Source organism: Pyrus communis, chromosome 9 (genome assembly GCF_963583255.1).
Source record: "Pyrus communis chromosome 9, drPyrComm1.1, whole genome shotgun sequence".
NCBI classification, from domain to species: domain Eukaryota; kingdom Viridiplantae; phylum Streptophyta; class Magnoliopsida; order Rosales; family Rosaceae; genus Pyrus; species Pyrus communis.
This window is the reverse complement of record NC_084811.1, coordinates 7,046,946-7,064,696: the sequence shown is the minus strand read 5'-3', so window position 1 is coordinate 7,064,696 and position 17,751 is coordinate 7,046,946. Positions and strand designations below refer to the sequence as shown.

At 37.8% G+C, this 17,751-nt stretch overlaps 1 protein-coding gene and 2 pseudogenes across 4 annotated transcripts; 1 reads left to right on the top strand and 2 right to left on the bottom strand.

Moving 5' to 3' along the window:
* Positions 1-490: 490 nt before the first annotated feature.
* LOC137744287 (steroid 5-alpha-reductase DET2-like) lies at positions 491-2,549 on the bottom strand (annotated as a pseudogene).
* A 743-nt stretch (positions 2,550-3,292) lies between these two features.
* Positions 3,293-5,251, bottom strand: LOC137744286 (endoglucanase 9-like; annotated as a pseudogene).
* A 2,435-nt stretch (positions 5,252-7,686) lies between these two features.
* LOC137745895 (uncharacterized) lies at positions 7,687-16,465 on the top strand. Of its 4 annotated transcripts, none has more exons than XM_068485931.1 (18): positions 7,687-7,994; positions 8,518-8,658; positions 9,355-9,490; positions 10,692-10,843; positions 11,067-11,150; positions 11,237-11,299; positions 11,582-11,713; positions 11,820-12,032; positions 12,342-12,464; positions 12,641-12,690; positions 13,389-13,551; positions 13,679-13,816; positions 14,393-14,515; positions 14,608-14,706; positions 14,877-14,966; positions 15,113-15,197; positions 15,731-15,861; positions 15,941-16,465. In XM_068485931.1, exons 2-18 carry the CDS (start codon positions 8,533-8,535, stop codon positions 16,085-16,087), a joined length of 2,055 nt encoding a protein of 684 aa, XP_068342032.1. In that variant the 5' UTR covers positions 7,687-7,994; positions 8,518-8,532; the 3' UTR covers positions 16,088-16,465. The 4 variants fall into 4 exon arrangements, 3 of the variants coding, with proteins under 3 accessions (XP_068342032.1, XP_068342031.1, XP_068342033.1); XM_068485930.1 differs by having other exon boundaries at positions 8,424-8,658; XR_011069732.1 differs by lacking the exons at positions 14,608-14,706; positions 14,877-14,966; positions 15,113-15,197; positions 15,731-15,861; positions 15,941-16,465 and adding an exon at positions 14,065-14,155 and having other exon boundaries at positions 8,424-8,658; positions 14,393-14,509.
* The last annotated feature ends 1,286 nt before the right edge of the window (positions 16,466-17,751 follow it).

Sequence of the window (17,751 nt, the reverse complement as noted above, 5' to 3'; positions counted from 1 at the left end):
GGGTCAATATAGTGACAGCACAAGGGGATCACGGTCACCATCCATATTGGCTGCAGCGAAATTCTTGTTCCGAAGCATATGTAGGCTGCTATCTGATTGTAGCGCATTGTTGTTCACACCTCATGGATTTTAATACGCCGCTAATCATTTGTTTGTGCGAAGTCCGCATTTTAAACACATGAAAACTCATTTTTTTCAATCTTCAACCAATATCATCCTCATGAAAACTCGTTGAAAGTAGAAATCTTTCTGTGATTTTATCGTCGATGTGAATATTTTGTTATTATCAAGAGTATGTCCATCCCTTTTCAATTGGAGTTCAACTTTTGTATGGATGATCTTTCCATGATGATCCATCAAATGATCAGTTCTGAATCTTCTAATCATGAGAAATAGTAGAAAGTGAGTCATGAGAAATAGTAGAAAGTGAGCATGAACACTTGTTAACGTCGTATTAACTTTACCAACTTAACGTATTAACTTTACCAACTTAACGTAGTCGATACAAGAATGAGATGACGGCTTTGCTACCCTTGGGATAATCCTCCCCAAACTTCTCCAAATACCATTCATGATTCGTACGCGCTCTAGGCACCAAGTTGGCAGTAAAGAAAAGAATCCAAATTCTTGCCAGATTCTTTTTGTAAGATATTGGAAATCCATAAATTATATCCGTTAATCGTATATTGTGTCGTCAGAAATTATTTTAAATATTTTTATTTTAAATTAAATCTGACAAAACCCTATCGATGTATGATAAATGAACAATTTCCAAGATCCTTACCAAAAGAATCCGGAAAGGACATAAAGGCCTTGTTTGGCAGATCAAATAAAGGATCGAATAGGATTAGTTATACGGACCCGGGTGTTTGGCGTTCACTTGTACTAAATAAGTGCCGGATTAATTTAACCGGTCTGCTTATTTAACACGGTATACGCCTGCTTAATAAAACCAACCAAAACACTCGGATTATTTAGTTGGTTTCACTCTCCTCTCTCGTGAACTCGGTCCTCTCTCTCTCGCCTTCTCTCGGCATCATCGTCCTCCCCGTCACCTTCTCTCGGCATCGTCGTCCTCCCCGTCGCCTTCTGTCGGCATTATCGTCCTCCCCGTCACCTTCTCTCGCCATCGTCGTCCTTCCTGTCACCTTTTGTCGCGCCGCTTTCTCTCGCCATCTCTGCTCTCCTAGTCCTCGTCGCCTTCCTCGTCGTCCTCTCCTTGTGGCCTTCCTCATCACCTACTTGCCGTCCTCCCCTGCAATTGCGGTCTTGCAAAGAAACATGGTGCGGCGGAGAGATGATTTCAATTTGGGATTTTTCTACAACTGACTATTTGAATTTATTTGGGATTCTTCTGCAGTTGGGGAAGAAGAATTTGGGATAGAAAGGGAGGGTGTTTGGGGGGTGCGGAGAGACCTGGGAACAAAAAAATGATCACTTTTTTTTTTTAAATTTTATTTTAAGTTTGATTCCTCCTATCCAGTATAATATCAAACACAGTATAAATAATACGGTCATTAGTCTGATACTGCACCAAACGTTCGATTAATTTAGTTAGTACTATCCAGTGGCTATTTATCATATCCGACAGAAATAGTCATTACAGTCCGAGCTGCCAAACAAGGCCTAACCTTGCCCATGATCACGTCATCACTGCCCATCCTACCCACTCCATTATCTCCCCATAGTAGTTTGGGCAGCTCAGCTCACCAACTCAAACCAACCCTCTTTTGGCACTTTAAACCCCCACCCTCTTTTTTAAACCCCACAAGGACCCTATCAGAACAAATATTTACACCCATGCCATAACCAAACACCGCCAACCCAAGCACAAACCGACACCAAAACCACCCGTCGGATTCATAATCCTTGTACTGAGGAACCCACCTGGCCTGAAGATACGCATTCAACATATTGAACCCAAATGCCATCGCCGCCACGCTCACCGGAAAACAGCCGGTTGAGGATTTGGAACTGGCGGTGTTGCGGTGGAGGAGGAGCGAGAAGAGGATGGTGCGGTGGAAATAGTGGCAGAGAAAGGGGTCATGAGCAAAAGGGCTTTTGGGTTGGACGAGTGGCGGCCGGAGGGGAAGAGGAGGAGTGTGAGCCAGAGAGTTGGGCTTTCCATGACCATTAGGAACCAGGCGAGGGGAGGAGACATGGTGGGGCTTGCCGTAGGGGGCTTGGAGGAACCGGAGGGAGATGAAGGTTTGGGGGAGCTATGAGGTAGAAAGCGAGGAGGCGGTTGTGGAAGAAGGTCTGATCTGATAATGCCATGTGAGAAATGGAAGATGATCGGAGTTTGCAGTGAAGTGGGGAAGGGATAAAAGCTAGATGGGATTGGATTAAGATCGGATTTGTTCGCTAATTTTGAGGTAATTTTGTCGGGCAATTGGCCTGCACTTTGTGATTGTCAAATAATGATGATTTGATTCTGGAAAGTACATCAGCTAATTTGGTGGGTCTTTTGGAAGGGATTGTTGGCAGGTGTGCATTCAAATGTAGGGAAATTTTTCGACACGAATGGTATATTACGTATTTTTATATAAGTGATGGTTATTTTTATATAACTTGTGGGAAATTTTACTTTTTAAGTTATTAATTTTTTAACACATATATTTCACTATTTATATAGTGACACATGATGTATCATTCCGTGTTCCAATCACACTGAAAAATCTCTCCCAAATGTGGTCCCAAACCCAACGCGGGTGGTAACTGGAGGGTTGTTTTTTCTCACAACCTTCAAGTGATGCTTTATTTATTATCATTGTATTTGTTTAAATTTTAAAATCTGTGTCTATCTATTATACATATCTTGAAATTTAAACTGTGTTTCAAAAAAAAAAAAATCTTGAAATTTAAACTTATTCAACAATAATAAATATGATGGTGAGGAACTGGGCAATATTAATCTTTACCGTTAACTTACTTTTGAAATTCAGTTAGTATGATTTGGCAAATGATGTTTCCCAAATGTTGGTGGGTAACTAAGCTGTTTTATTAAGACAATTCTTACACTAGATAAGATAAGCATGTGGTTTGATGAAGGACCAACGAAGAATTATGTGTTTTCCGAAAAGTGCCCTGTAAATATCGTGGTATGAGTATTCCAACCCAAATTTTCTTGTGTCTAACTGAAACTACTCGGAGATCCATCACTAAGTGAATAAGAACTAGTAGTGCATCGATTTTGTTGACATTAGAGTTCAAGTTTGAACGACTAATGGTTATCAATATCCACTAGTATTTTTGTTTTGTTTTTTTATTCCACACACATCAAAAGTTAGAATCACAAGAGAAACATGCTCCTAAAATATCTCAATATCCAAGGTAATGGAGGAGGTTGCAGGGGTGAAGGCAGGGGAGGAACTGCATAGAACATAGAGCTTTTGTCAACACCGGCAGGGTTTCCAGTGGACAATGCAACAAGTGCAGCAACCGGACTTGCAGCTCGGCTCTGTGTGGTTGTAATTTGAACGAACATCCTGGAAATTGTCGTGCCCATCAGGACCAGTAACTATGGCCCCAACAATTGTATTTGGATTCGGTTTCTTACTGTCTCTCCATTTTAATCCCCATTTGCAACCATACTTCTTCTTTCTGGTAATGGATGCTCCTCTATGGTGGACCTGCTGTGGAAAACGTTCACCAAAGCGGACAATGTAGCTTATGCCCCAAGGATTTTTACCGAGAATGTAATCGATTTGGGTCGTGGCAGACCTGCGCAGTTCTTCGGTAGGGTAGAAACTGGATCCGCAATGCCATCCAGGTAATAATCGTTGTATAGTTGAGCTAAAAAAGCTGCATGGACTACATACTGAAGAGATCTTGGCCTTCTATTGTTCAATTCAATCAGCCCTCCCTTTGTTCTCTTGAAGCTAGCAAAAAGGGGAAGGTAGGAGCACATTGTTTCATCAATTTGACGGTGGAATGTCCCCAACTCTCTTCGTAAGGGTACCCAAAACTGAAGAACAATCTCAGCCGGCTTAGAAGCAAAAAAGCACCAGCATGCCTGTTGTCCCAGCTAAGTACCCTATTCTTAGGGTCAGTCCACAAATATTTTTCACGAGCAGCCAAGTTGGGGTTAGTGACAAGTTGAAGATAAGATAAGTTCCCTGTTGCAAGAGACAACCAAGATCCACCCCACAAAAATATTCATCCCAAAAACCAGTGGAATTGTAGATAGGGGAAAACGGGTCTGCATCCACCTTATACTTTGCACGTTGCCCTTTGGTAGCAAATCTGAAGAGTAAATTAGCACCGTGAACAAGTTTTTAAAGTAATCTGTATTGTCTTTGAAAACAATGGATGCAGAAGCTAAAGCAGAAGCCATTTCTGCAGCAAAGGTCAGGCAATTATAACACTCATGTTGGATTCTTGGATGGTCAATATCCTCCAGACGTATCCAACAGTCGTGAGTTTTCTCCTGATCACCACCACCAGCGGACTCAGTATCATCAACCCCTCCAACATATATAACCATATTGCCAATGGAATCAGCTGCGGAGGAATTGAAGGTCTTGAGAAGGTAACATGTACTCACTTGATGATGTCATTCACATGTTTTAGTTCTCCCAGTGCCGCATATTTTGCACTGTATTCGATCACACTCCAACTCAACATGGTCATGGCAAAAGATGCAGGAAAGCTGTACTTGCTCGCGTCTCCACCGTCATAATATCCACCACCAGATTTTTGGTGTTAGAGTCGCCATCACTCAAGCAGAAGTCACCTCTCCATGAAACATTGTTGTACTTGGGGAGTTTTCCGGATCGTTGGGCATTGAAAAATAAGAGGGCTTGGTGAAGCGCTGTGGTGTAGTTGTCAGGCTCAGACGGGTGGACATGATGGTGGCTCCGTTGGGCAAGCTTTACTATAAGAGTGATTAAAGCCACCAAAATGCCAACCATCACCACACTCTATATGGTGACGCTAAACTTTGCACGACAAATCTTCCTCATCGACATAAACATCGTCTTTATTTCCTGGCTTCAACAGTCACCCTTGCTTCACCTTGTCCGGCGGCGGTGCCCCTACCCTATCTTCCGCCTCTCATCGTCTTTATTTTCTGTAGCATACCCTCTTACGCACATTTATTGTTATGCATCACTTTGTACTATTCTCTCAACAGACAGCTTGGTGTGGCTGGACAACCAAAAGGGCATCTATATGGGGTTTGGTAACTAAATTCATTACATTTCAACATACTCTTTTGTTTTGGGTCTTTTCATCTTTGGTTTTTACTTAGTTTTGGGTCATGTACTAGAATAGAGCATTCCAAAACTCCACCTAATATTTAGCTTTGTTCAGAGTGTGAATCTCGTATTAGAAATTAATTTTGCGTAATAATTCAAAACGATATTTGATTTCTTCACCTCCTTTCCAATTGGTCTTGATATTGGAATCTCAACTTTTTGTATGATATCAAAGAGTAGGTTCGTCCACATTTGAATTCCAATGACTACACATGCTCACGTCATTTAGTTAAAATTATTCACGTTTAGACTTGAAAGCCTGTCACACATGATCTTCAACTTCAAGCAACGAGAGATTCTTAAATATCTCTATTTGTATATCTTCTTAATGAAATACACACAAAAGATATGCAACTAATCACAATATAATTTCTCTCATGCAACATGTAAGAACTTTGTTGTGGATTAAAATGAGACCAACTTTGACGTTTATATCAAACCAACAAAGTTTATGCAATGAAATGTCAGTTTCACATCAACAATTAAAATCACATATGCATGAGTGAGCAATTGACTGTAACATAGTTATCGCTCATTGTAACAATTGATGGTCTTCGCAGTAATAAAGCCTCTAAGGGTATATGAGTCATTCTAGGAAATGAAAAGGACAGAGGAAGGATCAAGACTCGAGTGAGTTCAAATCTTTTGTATCTATTTTATGTGCCATCTATGCGACATGTTTTATTTATTGACACCTGATTATTTATTTTAATCCCATCTAACAGTGTTTCTTCAATAAAAGAATTAAAAAAAAATTAAAGATAATCAAGACAAAAAAGACACGTATCACTCAAGTACATAGATATAGAGGCTACAGAAGATTTGAACTCTTAAGACCCACCCAGAAGAGAAGAGTATCAAGATGGCCAAGTATTTTTTGGGAAGAATAATATTTGGCTATTCAAAGGATGAGTATGAGTTTCAATTAAAAATTGTTCGTTACCAATTCATAGAACTTCAAGTTTATGATTAGAACCATTTATATATAAATAACTCTATAAAAATTGTCTTTGCAAAAAACCAATTAAAACCAAGTTTGTTTAGTCATCAAACTGTATACAAATAAGTCTATGTATTTGCTACAATAGATTGACTAGACGACCTTAGTTTTAAGTTCTTTTTTGCAAAGATGACAGAGTAATTCATAATATAAATAGTTATGATCATAAGTACGAAGCTTTGTGATACGAACACAATTAGTTTTGAGCAGAAGTTTCTCCTCAAAATAAACCAAACGAATGAGGATTCTCGCCGGATCCTCTTTGTGAGGATCTCGGGGATCCTTCAATCACATCCGTTCATCGTATATCGTGCGGTCAGAAATCATTGTGATTTTTTTAATTAAAATTGAATGTAAACAGTACCTAACAAAAACTAGTCATACGATGTATTATAAACGGATGTGATTAGAAGATGTTCGGAATCCTCACAAAAAGGATTCGGCGGGATCCTCTCTCAAACCAAACAATTGAATCCACGTGGTGGGTTGTGATTTGAGAGAAGTGTCCATCACTTAAAACTCTACGTTTTCTTTTGTCGTTTTCACAGTTCTGTCAATCTTAAGACATGCCATTTCTTCTTTCCAATTTTCACGTTCCTTTTTAATGTGATACATGATATCCTTTTACCAACCCTTATTTAATTATGAAAAAAAGACTTATCTGCGTCATCGTAATGCATGTATTTAATTTATTCGAAGTTATTAAAGTGGAAACTACTTTTTGGAGAATATGAGGATCAACCTTAAAATGGTGTTTCAAACTTCATCCATCTTAAAATACAATTATTGTCTCATCCTTCACCCATTTTTTATCCCATTATTTCTTAAATTGTGTTTCAAACTTCATTTTCTTGGACTTTACTCTTTAACGGACATGGAGAGAGATTTTGCACTATTATCAAAAAAATATATATTTTATATGACTGTTTCACTTATTACGCGATCTGCACACCATAAAATTAGAAAAATAACCAAAAGAAAGGTGAAAACAATTACCCACATCACATAACATCCTGACCCAACAATAGAATCTCATTTAAAAAAGTGAGTACATAATTACATTATTGGATACAAAAGCCACGATAATAGTTGAATAAATTTTACCACCAGTTAAATCTGAACACATTAACTGCATTTTCCTCTTTGATCATAGAATACTTGTGTCACGTGGCGGTACCTAAAACCAAATGAAAGTAGTTTTTATTCTTTGGTAACAAGTAATTTTCCTTTCTTTTTGGCCAAACAAAGTAAGTTTCCGTTTTTGATAATTTACTCTAGGGTTATTTTCTTCAAGTTTCACACTTTTCACACGTGTACAGGTAGTTACATTTTTTTTTTTTTTTTTTTTTTGAAAAATTCAGAGTCATACGCTTGTATAAATTCATCGTTTTTTTCTGGAGGGTTTTTATCCGTTTTGTTTATTCGATTCTCCGAAATGAATCGTGCATTCCTCTCTCTCTCTCTCTCTCATGACATGGATTGATTAATGAAACCATCTTGAATTTTTACTCTCTCTCTCTCTCTAAACCTACACACCCCACACTTTCTCTCTCTTAGGGTTTCGCAGAGAGCTTCCCAGTTGCGAGGAACAAGATAAACAGAACAATCTTTAGGGTTCTTGGCTTTCTTTCAACTTCCAGAGGAAGCCGCTGGGTTTGCGCTGATCGCGGAAGTGTTAATTTCTCACGGCTACTTCAGGGGCACGGTGAATCGGCTTCCGATTGCAGTTTCGTGAGGTTTGAGTTCTTTCTCGATAACTGTGAAGCTTTTGGAGTTTTGGAATTCGATATTTGTATGGGAAAGTTATGGTTTAGGGTTTGTGGTTTTGGTTTGCTAATTTTGGTGCTGTTAGAAATTGGAGGGGAGATGAACAAATGGAGGGTATTTTATGGGGATAGGGCTTTGGGCAAAGCAAATTTAAGCAAATTTGTAGTTAGATTAAGTTGATTAGGAGTACATTACATGAATTTTATACTTTTGCTCTGCTTTCCCATGTAAGCCAAATGCCGTATTTCGGCCAAACAGTATAGTCTACATTTTCCTTTTTCGGTTTCGAGACAAAAGATTCTACGCCTATACAGGAGTATCGGTTTGTAAACTATGTTACTTATTAGCTTTTAGTTTCTTACATGGATTGGTTATTGACAATGTGCGCATTTGTGCAGCTGACGGTTTGAAGCAATATTTGAATGTAAGGTTGTTTACAAGTTATCAAGGGAGAGTCCCCCTGACCATTTGATTCTGCGTTGGTAAATGTAGTGTAGAGGATTATGAATGATTGCTGTCATGGACTTGAATGCCTCGCCAGTACCTGAAGAAGATGAGGATACTTTTGAGAATCATATAGAATACATTGCCCCAGAAGAACGTATAGAGAGTGGAGCTGATATAGCACGGCGGGTACTATTTTTTTCTCGTTTAAATGGCCTATCTCTTGCTCATGTAGTGGCAACTGGATCATATCGTTTCTTTTGTTAGTGTAGTTATTATTCTGGCCATATATGCTTTTGTTTGGGATCTCCAGCGAGATTGAAAGCATTACAGGGCATTTTGCATTGTTTTTGATTGATTATAGTTGGGGGCATTCATTACATCTGAAGCTTATATCTTTCCATGGCCTTTGGAATTGATGGATATTATTTTGTATGCAAAAGGTTGTATGGAAACAACCATAAACTTGGTGGAAGCCCTTGCAACAATTACGGTCATAAGATGGGGATTTAGAAATTCAAAATAACATAGGGGACAAAATACTTTATGCTGCTATATTGAACTGCATGTACAATTTTTTGAAACTAATATGTTGCTTCCACCTCGCTGTGGGGCAAACAGGTTTTTTTGTCTGGTTATATGGGGGAAATTATGCCTTCGGAAGTTTTACAACTCTCTCTCTCTCTCTCTCTCTCTCGCTCTCTCATGTGCGTGCACACATTCCCCATGCGCACACCTGTTAGCACACACACAGCGGTTCACATACACAAAGATTAGCCATGAAATCTTTTCATTCTTTTTCATTTTATTTTATATATTATGTATATATGTTGATCTCAACATTTTATGTGCCTGGCTGCTGATCTTGTGTTTTCCTTGTATTAGGAGCGTGAAGAAAGACGTAAGCGATTGAAACGAGAACGCCCAGATGAAAAACCAGTGCATGTTTCTCAACCCCCTGCATACGATTCATATCAAACAAAAAACCCCAAAATTTACGACAAATCTAGGCTCCCCAATGGTAAGTATGCTGTCTGTAGTATTTTTTTAGGTTTACTAATATGTTTTTATTTCCATAAGTTGCATTGCTTGGTAGAAGTTATATAGAACTACATTTTCATCACTTCCATGACAAGCATTAACTGAATTATTACCGTTTTCTGTTATGTTAAAAAGTGATTCACCCTTTCATAGAAACTTTTTTTCTTTGGTATTGGTTTCTTGTATGGAGACTGAGTTTAATGCTATAAATTTTTAAACTTCAATATTATTTGTCTTTTTAATCTTGGAATTAAATTTCTTCTTTTGATATTGAGTTAGCGGGTTTGACCTTTTAGATTTTCCAATTATTTGAACCAAACTCTAAACTCATGTGGAGATATAGTGTGCATATTGATATGTCCCGACTGTATGTTAAATGAATGTGTCATGATTTATTTTTTTATCATTGTGCTAATTAGTGAGATACATTTAAATCACTAGTAGCCTTCTGCACTTGTTCTGTGTGGAGAGAGATGCTTTCTCCAAAATACATATAGAAGTGAAGAAGATAAAATGGGAAAATAAATTTGATTCATTTTATGGATGAATTTAATTTCAAATGCATTAGAATGCTCAACTCTGGTTCGGATGGAGAGGTGGTTGTAGATGGTTTTGGGGTGGTGGTCCCAACTGGAGTGAAATATGTTTCTCAAAGGAGTGTGAAGAAATGGAATTGGATTTGTGTTGTGAATTCTAGTTTTTATTTTTTTATTTTTTTTATTTTTTTATAAAGATGAAATTGATGAAGTAATCGGTTTACTGCCTTTGGGTGAGTTTGGTAGTTCACTTACCTAGCTATCCCTATCATTTAATTCTTATTAGTTTTGGGATGATGTGGAAGGGAAGTGTGTATTTGAAATAAATAAAATTTGATTCATCTTGAAGACCGTGGCTCAAAAATACTGGTGTTCCCTTTATATACTAGTATGGATAAAGGATTTTAGACCTTTATCTGGGGAAATAGTTTCTGTCTGTAGCACTTATATGACTCAGGAATGTGCTTATTTGGTAATACTTTTGTTGTTATAATTTGTGATATTATTTTAAAGTTGACTAGCTTAAGAATCCTAGTTTGTTTTCTGTATTTGCATCTAAAGAGTGTTTTAGTTATTAGCTTCAATTGCCATCTTCTTGGAGCTTAACTTCTGTCATCTCTAATTACATTTTTCATCATAATGCAGGTTGGTTGGATTGTCCGGCAGCTGGTCAAGAAATATATTTCATGATACCTTCTAAGGTGCCACTGGGTGAATCGTACAATGATTGTGTTCCTCCTGGTAAAAGATACTCATTTAAACAAGTGATTCATCAGCAAAGAGTTTTGGGAAGAAAGGTAAGGCTGCTGAAATTATGCTCCTTTTCTTCTAGTCTTATTTTTTTTCTTGATAATTGAAAAGTAGTTTTTGTCACATGCACTAGCTGTCAAAGTTTGGATACTGTATGTATATATTTCTTTTTTGGACAACAGGAGTTGAACTAAATAGTACCTCTATGAGAGTCATTCTGTCTTGTTCAATTGTTGAAATGATTTTAAGGTCGTCTTCACTCATTTTCAGCTTGGTCTGGTGATTGATTTGACAAATACTTCTCGCTATTATCTAACATCAGATTTGAAGAAGGAGGGTATTAAGCATGTCAAGGTGAGTAGTAGATTATGGTACAATTTGTATTCCTTGGTACTTCTGTCTGTATTTTATTATTTATGGAATCGTGTTCGATAATGTAGATTGCATGCAAGGGGCGGGATTCTGTGCCTGACAACCTTTCCGTAAATCAGTTTGTATATGAGGTTTGTTTCATTTTTCACACTTGCCTGTCCACTATGTGTGAATTTTTTACCAAATTTTTTCGGCTGCAGGGATGATTCTTTTGTTATTCACTTCCATTTCAATTGCACTGTCTGTTTCTCAGTTTAGTTATATGTTTATTTTGGCCACGGGCTTGCCTATTTATATGCGAGGAAGGAAGCTTTTTTATTTATTATTATTTTTTTTTCAAGATATCACATATACTCATTGTTTATGTAAGTAAAATTCTGGTTATGATGCTTTATTAATTATTCTCATTTCAGGTTATACAGTTCCTGTCACGTCAAAAGCATTCGAAGAAATATATTCTTGTGCATTGTACACATGGGCACAATCGCACAGGGTATATGATCGTCCACTACCTAATGCGCTCATTACCAATTTCAGTCACTCAGGTAATTATGAGGACGTTTTAACTGTCTAAATGTAGGGTAAACCAACCTGCTTTTATACTCTTGTCTTATTCTTGTTATTTCTCTGATGCTACATTGTATTACACAGGCATTAAAATTTTTTGCGGATGCACGTCCTCCAGGAATCTACAAACCTGACTATGTTGATGCTTTATACTCATTCTATCATGAAAGAAAGCCTGATACGGTTGTCTGCCCCTCAACTCCTGAATGGAAGACTTCAGAATTTGATCTTAATGGCGAAGCTGTTGCAGACGACGACGACGACGATGATGGGGTTCCTGCTGCTCCTGTAAATAATGTATGCACCGTCTTTATAGTGGAACTCTTTTTATTGGATATGATGTATTTCTTTGCCAAATGAATGACACTTGAAGGTCGGACAATCCAGTAAAGTGGTCATCTGTTTTTTTTTTTGCATGGCATTGATGGAGGAGTAATTTTTATTTTATTTTTTTGTAATGTGTTCTGTTCATTATTTGTAATCCACCCCATACTTCCTGTTTGATCATGTAATGGAAACAAATGACCTTTTGCTTCGTTATCATGATACATGTTTGTTTTTTATTGTTGTCTTCACTGTAGTTTTAACATACCTCTTCTATTTCAGGAGAGTCTGGATACAAATGGATTGATGACAAATGATGATATCTTGGGCGATGAGATACCTTGGGACCAGCAGGAGGCAATGCGGCAGTTCTGCTATCAGACTCTTAAGCTGGTTAATGTTGGGGTAGGCATGTTGAGACCTATCTCTATTCTTGATGGTTTTTGGCTTTTGCTTCTAACTCCACAAATATCTGAGATCTTGAGTTAGCCTGTTTTGATTTTTTGTCACATATTTTAGCTTAATTCCAAATTGCATCCCATTTTAGTATTTTACTAGAACTTTATTTTCTTTCATTTCAGCCTAGAGGAAACTCGCAATTCCCAGGGTCGCATCCCGTGTCTCTTAACAGGTGATCCTTGCTCCTTTTTTTGGTTTAGGTTTCCTTTTTTCTAATTTGAGCATATAAAATTTCTTCATTTTTACCAATTGTAACTTTCTTTGACTCAATAGTGATATATGCGATAAGCTGTACAATTTCATCATAACTTGGTGAGCAGTATCTTGAAATGAACTTTCTTTTGTTAACATGCTTTGTGCTGTGCATTTTAGTAAGAACATTTGATCTGTAAAGAAAAGTTTGATGGGCAATTATCACGCAATGTTTCATTTGGATTGATAACTGAAAATGGTAACTCAATGTCGTTGTTGACATCGACAATGAATCTATTGAAATTGGTGGATGCTTCTGGAATTGATATTTGAAATGTTGTATGTAAGCACAGTTTGTAGTTTGTTTTCTGCTTAACAAAGATATATTTCTAGCACTGTTGAAGCTTAGTTTGAAAAGAGACCCAACGTGGCTTGACATTTGATTGCATATTAGATATTTGGAGGTGTAATGTGCTTGGTTTCGTAATAGTTGGCTGATAGATGACAAATTCCTTGTGCATCGGTAAAGACTCCTTGAGTACTGCGTATCAGATATTTACTCTATTCTCATATATTGTTTTATACATGTCGCAATTGAGTATTATAGGTCTTTTTTACTTGGTAATGCTCCATTTTGAGATTGTCATCTGAATGGACTTGCTTCTCACATACATGCAGGGAGAACTTACAGCTGTTAAGGCAACGTTATTATTATGCTACATGGAAGGCTGATGGAACACGATATATGATGTTAATAATGATGGATGGGTGTTACTTGGTTGATAGAAATTTTAATTTTAGAAGGGTCCAAATGAGGTTTCCCTGCAAACACACAAATGATGTATGTATACACTTACTTTTGCAAGGTTAATGAGGGAAGATTTCATCTCCCCATTCAGCTGTATCCTTCACAAGTTAGAGTGACCTTGTTTGTCTCTTTTTTTTTTCTTTTCTTTTCTGTCTTGAAGGGTTTAGTCGAGAAGACTCACCACTACACATTACTGGATGGGGAGATGGTAATTGATACCGTGCCTGATTCACAGAAGCAGGAGAGAAGATACCTGATCTATGATATGATGGCAATCAACCACCTTTCTGTCATAGAGGTTGGTGTGCCCTTTTTCTGCGCCTTTTTTTGTATCGCTTTTAGGGTGATCTACCTTTTAAATTATGGTTGCACAAACTTGAGAATTTAAGATATTTTATTTATAATCACATGGTATATGCTATATGGTTGTGTAATTTACCACTTGATTATATTTTTGAATTCATTTTTCAAACTTTGGCTAGATTTTTGTGCAAGCAAACATGTAAGTCATTTGCCAACCGGTAACACACTGTAAACCGAACACAGGGAGTGAACTTTCGGATATAAAAGGAGTCCTAAATTTTGAGAAGTAGTCGGGAACGTGCACAAAGGTCTCTGTAGGCTTGTGTTTTGTTAGGTATGGAACAATCAACTTGAAGAGATATCTGCACTGTGATTTTTGACATCCGTATAATCATCAGTAGTGGTATCTGCACTGTGATTATATTGTCTTAAATTGTAAAATAACAGTTGGACCCATCGTCAGTATCTGCATTGGTAATGGGGTGTTCAAGGTTGTAAATTGCCTTAGTATATTATGTTCTGTAATGTTAAGCTACCCATTATACAGTCTAATAGTTTAGCATTGTTGCAGCGGCCTTTTTATGAACGGTGGAAGATGCTTGAGAAAGAAGTCATTGAACCTCGGAATTATGAGCGCCATAATATATACCAAAGCAGGAATCCTTACTATAGATATGACCTGGAACCATTCAGGGTATGTATCAATAAACTCTGTGTTCAGATGTCGAACTTCATTCCGCTGTTTACTTTTCTGCTGGGATTGATTTTCTCAGTGTGTTCAATCAGGTGAGGAGGAAGGACTTTTGGTTGCTCTCCACTGTAAACAAGCTTTTGAAGGAATTTATTCCAAGGCTTTCGCATGATGCAGATGGTCTTATCTTTCAGGTGGTTCTATGAAATATGATTCGAACATTTTTATTAGTTTCAAATTACTTGGTTAGCTGTCAATATAATTTGTTTATTGCCATGTGAGGTCCTATTATTGGTTCTAAATTAGCTGTCCTCTCTCTGATTTGGTTGCAAAGAATTAATAATTTATATTTTTTATATGCTAGGGTTGGGATGATCCTTATGTTCCCCGCACACATGAAGGACTTCTAAAGTGGAAATATTCTCATATGAACTCGGTTGATTTTCTCTTTGAGGTTGTGCCATCAACTTTATTGGGTTATTTTTTGAAAACTCTATTTTGTCATTTAAACTATTTTTCTGTACATCTCTCATCCCTTTCCATATCTGCTGTAATTTCGTCTGTGCTTGTTTTCTCATATGAAGCTGCTTGTGTGGACAGGTAACTGATGATGATCGGCAGCATCTTTTTCTGTATGAACGTGGAAAGAAGAAACTAATGGATGGAAATAGAGTTGCGTTTAAAGGTCGACATGAATATCTTCAGATATACATATATATTTTTTCTTCTGTTTAAAACGTGACTCTGTATAATCATGATCTGTACAGCTGAAGTTTTGCATTGGGGTGCTTCAGATTTTTTTCTGTTTAAAACGTGACCTGGCAGGAGCTTCTCCAGAAAGCATTTCTATGACTCAAGCATTTTTTTGGTTTTCAGAAAGCACTTTTAGCTCTTCCAGAAGCAGTCTCAATAGGCCCCAACCTTATAAGCAGATTTATTTTATTTCTTTTTGTTTAAACCGGTGGACATACATGTGGATACACGTGGATTGATCCCAAAAAAGAAAAATGTCCGGATGAGAACCTAGATAAAATAATGGTTGCTTTCCCGTTATTGCTTAGTGTTTTGGGAAACCTAGATAAAATAATGGTTGCTTCATCGTATCATCTTCTACAATCTAATTGACACTAACATCTAGTATTATGTTTTGCTGGGTGTGATTTGGTCATGATCCTGTTGTGTTTAACCTAATGCTTTTTTTGTATTCCTATGTAGCAGATGGTGAAGACCCCACTTCTTATTCTGGAAAAATAATCGAGTGTTCTTGGAACGGTGAAGAACAAGAATGGGTCCCTATGCGCATCAGGACTGACAAATCAACTCCAAATGATATCAATACGTACAAGAAGGTCCTTCTCCACGTATTTTGAATTTGTTTTTCTTGTTTAATCCCCACTTTGGGCTCATTGATTGCCGATTTTAAAACAGGTCATGCGAAGCATAAAAGACAATATCACGCAGGACATCTTGTTGAATGAGATCTATGAGATAATTCGCCTGCCTATGTATGCTGATAGGATACGGAGTGATAGCAAAGCAGCCCAGCAGCATGCAAATGCAGCACGAAGGAGGTGACTTGCGGAGGTTTAAGCAACACTGGAGTTTCGTGCAAAGGTTTGCTGATAGCAGGTTAGCTTAGTGCTGAGGCTGCCCTCGGACACCTGCTTGGCAAGTCGTTCAGAGTTCTATATGGTCGTATCAGCTGGTGAATCACATATTCAGTGTAACTTCCTAAGCCTAGCTATAATTCGTAATGAGTGCTGTTCTGGCGAGTTGTTTGATCCAGTTTGGTACGGCGATAGCCCCTGGGATTGCTGTCACATTTATTTGGTTCTGATAGTAGTTCAGATGAAGAGGAGTAGGGTTAGAGTCAGATGTGTATATTTTGACGACGATATTGTTAAGTTGTTTAAAAGGTAGGCATTTTTTTAACGACCTAAGTTTTTGCCTTTCCCTTTTCATGTGAATATATAACTTTGGGAATAGGCAAGTCAACGACTCTACTCTCTCGAAACCCTGGTTTTAGTTACTCGTGTTTTTGGTGTTGTATTTGTTTTTGACCTACTCGTCGCAAATCATCACCGTCTATTGGGAATCCGGATCCTCTTCGGATCTTTTTTCAGAGGATTCTAGAAATTCGTGAATTGTGTCCATTCATTGTACATCGTGCGGTTAAATTTTGTCTAATATTGTTTGTGTTTAATTTTAAATAATAAAATTTAAAATGGTTTTTAACCGTACGATAAACATACACGATACACGAATTTTTGGAATTTTTACAAGGAGGATCTGGAGAGGATCTTTATTCGTGTATTAGCATGGGACTTCGTATGATTGCTCGAGAGATTTGTTGTTAACAATTGTTTTTAGAGATGATGCATCTTTTAGTCCAATTTGATCATGTCCATAAACGTGGACTCCTTGATGACTTTTCGGTTCTTCTAGTGTTTTGACATCCAAGACTTCCCTAGTTTGGAGAAGTTGCCGTTCTCTCTCACGTTAGCACTTATTAGAGTAATTTTGTCCCTCAAAAAATGCGTCAGCACCCAGCCTATTTAATCCACTCAGTAAATAGTGATAAATTTCAATGAACAATAATAGGCCAAATTCATCTTCATCCCTAAAAAAAAAATAGCCTAGTCAATTCTATTAAAATATTATTATTTTTTATTATAAAAAATAAAAAATAAAAAATATATTTTTAATTTCTAACTTTAAAAAAATAAAATAGTAATATTATTATTAAAATATTTTTATTTTCTCATCTTTCACCCCTCTTCCTCATCCTCACCGACATTCGCCCCTGCACTTCCCTTCCATTCCCATCGCCGCCTCCAAACCTCATCCTCCCATCCTTCGACGCCGTCACCCTTCTGTCCTTCAAATCCCAAGTTGACCTCAACAACAAGCTCTTTTACACCCTTAACGAGCTTCAACTATTGCATCTCCACACCTCTTCATCGTCCGCTTCGTCCTCATGTCCTTCTCCCTCCGTGGCTCCTTCCCTCTTGACACCCTCTCCTGCCTCGACCAGCTTCGCTCCTCAGCCTCCACAACAACTCCCTCTCTGGCGCAACAAAAAAAAGGTGTGGTTGACATCAACATGCGTTATGTAGGCTGTCCCATGGGTCTGTCGATTTTGGGCCGGTCTCTTGCCTGGCTTCGGCTGGGTGCCAGCTTATTAGGCTGGGCTGGAGTGTTTTAGCTGGGTGCCGGGCTGTTTGGGGGACTGGGTGCCA

Coding starts and splice junctions, on each gene's coding strand:
- LOC137745895 (XM_068485931.1), top strand. CDS start 8,533: ATGATTGCTGTCATGGACTTGAATGCCTCGCCAGTACCTGAAGAAGAT. Junction 11,714..11,819: donor TACCAATTTCAGTCACTCAG/GTAATTATGAGG, acceptor TGTATTACACAG/GCATTAAAATTTTTTGCGGA. Junction 13,552..13,678: donor CCTGCAAACACACAAATGAT/GTATGTATACAC, acceptor TCTGTCTTGAAG/GGTTTAGTCGAGAAGACTCA.